Source organism: Myotis davidii, unplaced genomic scaffold (assembly GCF_000327345.1).
Source record: "Myotis davidii unplaced genomic scaffold, ASM32734v1 scaffold402, whole genome shotgun sequence".
In the NCBI taxonomy this organism is placed as follows: domain Eukaryota; kingdom Metazoa; phylum Chordata; class Mammalia; order Chiroptera; family Vespertilionidae; genus Myotis; species Myotis davidii.
In genome coordinates this window covers 647979-652092 of record NW_006293393.1, presented here as the reverse complement: position 1 = coordinate 652092, position 4114 = coordinate 647979, and the positions used below count along the sequence as shown (strand labels likewise).

General features: G+C 38.6%; 1 protein-coding gene across 1 annotated transcript in view; it reads right to left on the bottom strand.

The window, feature by feature from the left end:
- The window catches only part of MON2 (MON2 homolog, regulator of endosome-to-Golgi trafficking), a 115585-nt gene that overhangs the window by 63850 nt on the left and 47621 nt on the right, over window positions 1-4114 (bottom strand). Inside the window, exons 10-11 of the mRNA XM_006767132.2 lie at window positions 3412-3548; window positions 2520-2673 (exon numbers count right to left, since the gene is read on the bottom strand). Of these exons, the coding sequence (XP_006767195.1) occupies window positions 2520-2673; window positions 3412-3548 (291 nt within the window). The remainder of the gene's footprint in view (window positions 1-2519; window positions 2674-3411; window positions 3549-4114) is intronic.

Sequence of the window (4114 nt, the reverse complement as noted above, 5' to 3'; positions counted from 1 at the left end):
GAGGCCCGCCCCCGCCCCCCAGGTGTGTCTGTCTGCAACTGCTCCTGCCTCAGCACCTGCATTAACCCCCCAGAGGTGATCTCGTAGCTGCACTGGCCTCTGTGGGAACAGGGCATCACCACTCCGCCCTCTCACTGTCATCTCACAGGCGCTCACCCTCAGCACCCAGAACACCCAGACACTCTCCAAAGGACATGAGCGCATCAGAGGGGATGTGTCCACATCCTGTGGGTGTGTTAGGCATGCCGGGTTGATGGAAGTGCGGTAGAGAGACGGAGGGAACTTGTGCACGCCTTGTTTTGGAACTGTTGCAAGCGATCCTGCACCTTCTGGGACAGGAGGTGGATCTTGCGCAGCCACTCCTGGGCGCTGATGGCCTGCAGGCGCTACTTCAGCTCAGCCTGCAGGCTCCACTTGGCACTCTCACAGCTGTCACCACCGCCATGTGGGGAGTACAGGCTGCCCTCCGCCGGCCTGCCTCCCCTGTCCAGAGGCTCTCTGCGCTGCTGTCCTGCCCTGCCCAACCCCGGCCAATCCGCCCCTGTGCAAGCTGCCGACCCGCTGGGAAGGGTCACGGATCCGGGGCCCGGGACCGCGGACAGCCTCAAGCACTGCCCCCCGCCCGGCAGGGTCACAGATCTAGGTCCCAGGACTGCGGACAGCCTCCAGCGCTGCCCCCCGCCCGCCAAGTCATGGATCGGGATCCCACACCACGGACAGCCTCAAGCACTGACCGCCGCCCAGGTTTCTGGGGTTTGTTTAGCTTCTATAATTGCAACATTGATTCTTAGAGTGCAGCTCAGAGCCTGGCAGGCGGGGAACCTTGGCTTCCTCCATCACTGGAGCAAGCAATCCTCCTGTTCACTTCAGCTGCCTGGCTGCCAGTCGCCATCTTTGTTGGCAGTTAATTTGCATATCACCCTGATTAGCCAATGGGAAGCATGTCGGAGCTACGGTTAATTACCATGTTTGTCTATTATTATATAGGATTATCTCATTTAACTCCTTACAAAAACCCTGGATGATGGACTAAGGCAATACAGTTATTAATCAGCAGTTTTTAACCCAAGTCTGATTCTAAAGCCTATCAATTTAACCCCTAAGAAGTGGCAACTCTGAGCATTGTAAAATTCAGGTAATCAATAAAAATATATGTATATTATTGAGCAAGAAATTTACTTAAATGGGTAAAGTTTTTGGGTCTAATCCTTATCAGACTAATTAACCTCATAGAGTCACATACTAAACCAGTGATGGCGAACCTATGACACACGTGTCAGAGGTGACACGCGAACTCATTTTTTTGGTTGATTTTTCTTTGCTAAATGGCATTTAAATATATAAAATAAATATCAAAAATATCTCTTTGTTTTACTATGGTTGCAAATATCAAAAAATTTCTATATGTGACACGGCACTAGAGTTAAGTTAGGGTTTTTCAAAATGCTGACACGCCGAACTCAAAACATTCGCCATCACTGTACTAAACCAATAAATGTTAAGCATCTTGTTTAACAAATCTCTATTTTTAAAGAACATATAACCTACTGGTAAAATGCAATTAAAACAGATAAAAATAGTCCTAAATATAAAAAATTCTAATTCCCAAATTCTATGGTATAGACTTTAAGTTCTAAAATAGGTAAGAGACAAAGGTAATCTATACTTTTTATTTATATCACAAACCTAAAACAAAGCCCACACTTTCTTACCTAACCATTTCAGTGCTATTTTATTAGAATTACTACATCAATTCTACTTTTAAATAAAACGTAACACATTTATTTAAATATTTTAAACTTAAGGTCATATTGCAAAAAGCGTCACAAGCCCAACTTTGAAGAAAGCCATATTGAAATAAATCTAAAAGAATGTTACCAATACTTATGTCAAAACTACTTTTGTCTATACATCAGTTAACTTTTCAAATTATTACACACTTAAAAGTCTAAAAGAACAGAACACACAATTAAGATTTATATCTGTGCCTTGCTTCCAAAGAAAATAGTGAAAATAATTTTAGACGGAACCTCACAATGAATTAATGAAAGACACCAATTCAACAGGGAAGCTCCAATGTGAACATACTAATTAATCCATGTGCAAAAGAATACCCAATAATTTCTGGCTGAAAAGTTAATATATCTCTAGTCTCTTTTCACAGATAAGGAAACTAAATTTTCTAAAAGGTGAACTAATTTGCTAGTATTACAGAACCTAAGTTCACATGGTGTGAAATCAAGCCATATACTTAAAACTCCATACAGATAGCTGAATAGGTCCTTAGGTAAAGAAATCACGTTTTGTTTTATAATGCTGCTAACAACCTACAAATAGTACCAAAAAAAAAAAGTCCAGTCTTAAATAATTTCTCAAAATACGGCAAAAGATAATTAGTTCTAAAATGTGTTTAAAATACTAAGTCTGAATTTAAAATATAATGCAGAGAGAAACATTTTAGGATAAAATATCATTCCCAACAATATATTTCCTTACAAAATAATGCTATTACTACTTACTATGTTGCTTTAGCACTGCCTTGTACTGTTATAGTCAGAATAGGTATCCAAGTTCCTCTATATTCAAAGGCTGGTAGTAAAGTAACACCTCCACCAATCCCCAACATTCCCGGGTTAGCTGGTGCTGAGACAGTGCCACCTGCATTATTGTTTCCTTTTGGATTAAGGGATGAAAACAAAGATACCATGTTACTACTTAATTACAAATCAATAATATTAAATACCTGATCAATTTTTTAAAATTATGTTATATAAATGGATATTATACAAAAAAATGAAATTTATCAATCCTACTTTGGCTATTAGAGAGTATCCCTCTTTCATCAAAGCACCATTTCCTTTTTTCTAATAAGTAAAAATACAAACTTTATAATATACCTTTCATTAATCACTTTTTATCAGAGGTGAGAATAAAAAATAAAAAGCCACTGATCAGACAGTAAAAAGTGGAAAAGAAGGGAAACAAGAAGACATTGTTTGCCAAACTTAAATCAAGTTCACCTGTTTTGTTAAAAGAGAGATTAAAAGATCTAACATAATAACCAGACTTTTTAAAGTGAGACACCAAATGAGGTAAGTTCTAAAATGAAGATTAGCATCTAAACTTTTGTTATGTGATTAGAGTAACTAAACATATATATCAGAAAACATATTCTGAGAGAAATAAACACAGTTGCCAATGTGAGCTCAACTTATTCTTTATGTGTCTTTACACTCATATATAAAATATAAAATATTATAAATGAATATAACAAAATGTTATAAAATAGATATAATACATTTAAGTAATTACATTTCTCTAGTCAAGGATATCTATAAAACATCTTCTCAGACTAGTGATTACTGTAAACTGTGACAGAACATAAAAATGAAAATATGAATGAGCCTTTACCAGCTTGGTTTGCAGTAGCAGGATTTCCAGTAGGAGGGACAAGAAACAATGATTGGATAAAAGAGCCCAGTGCATTCACAATATCACGAAAAACCTTGGTAGAATGTTGTTTCATATCATAGGACTGACAAAATGACCTGTAAAATAATTTTAAATGTTTCTGGAGAAAATGTTTGGACATATTAAAATATTTAGACTTTTTTTATACTAAGTAACATTGATAAATCAGTCTCAATACTATACTTAAAACTTCATATTTGAGTGTTTTTACGAACTTAGAATGATGGTTCAGATTCAGGTTAATGTTCTTAAAAATCACCTTGGCCATGTTAACTCAGTAAATTCGGCTGGTGGCAATGACTAACACACTTTTTGCCACCTCCCAGTTATTTTCCACACCAATACCCCAACCCCTTCATATGCACACAATCCACTTTTTGTGTTTAGAAATCACTAATATTTGGAAATAAATACTTAAATGCTGGGGTCCAACCCCAGCACATCCAGGGGTTCCCAAAGGTGTAGACGGAGTCGGCGAAGAAGGAACGACACAGAGGCAGCATTCAGTTGATCAGCATGGTTGGGTTCTCTTGCCTGGTTCTATTGCCAGGTTCTGTAGGTTCTCCGGCCAAGTTCGGTCGCCAGTTTCTAGTCAGGTTCTCTTGCCATGTTCTATCCAGGTTCTGCAGCCAGCTTCTGTCTC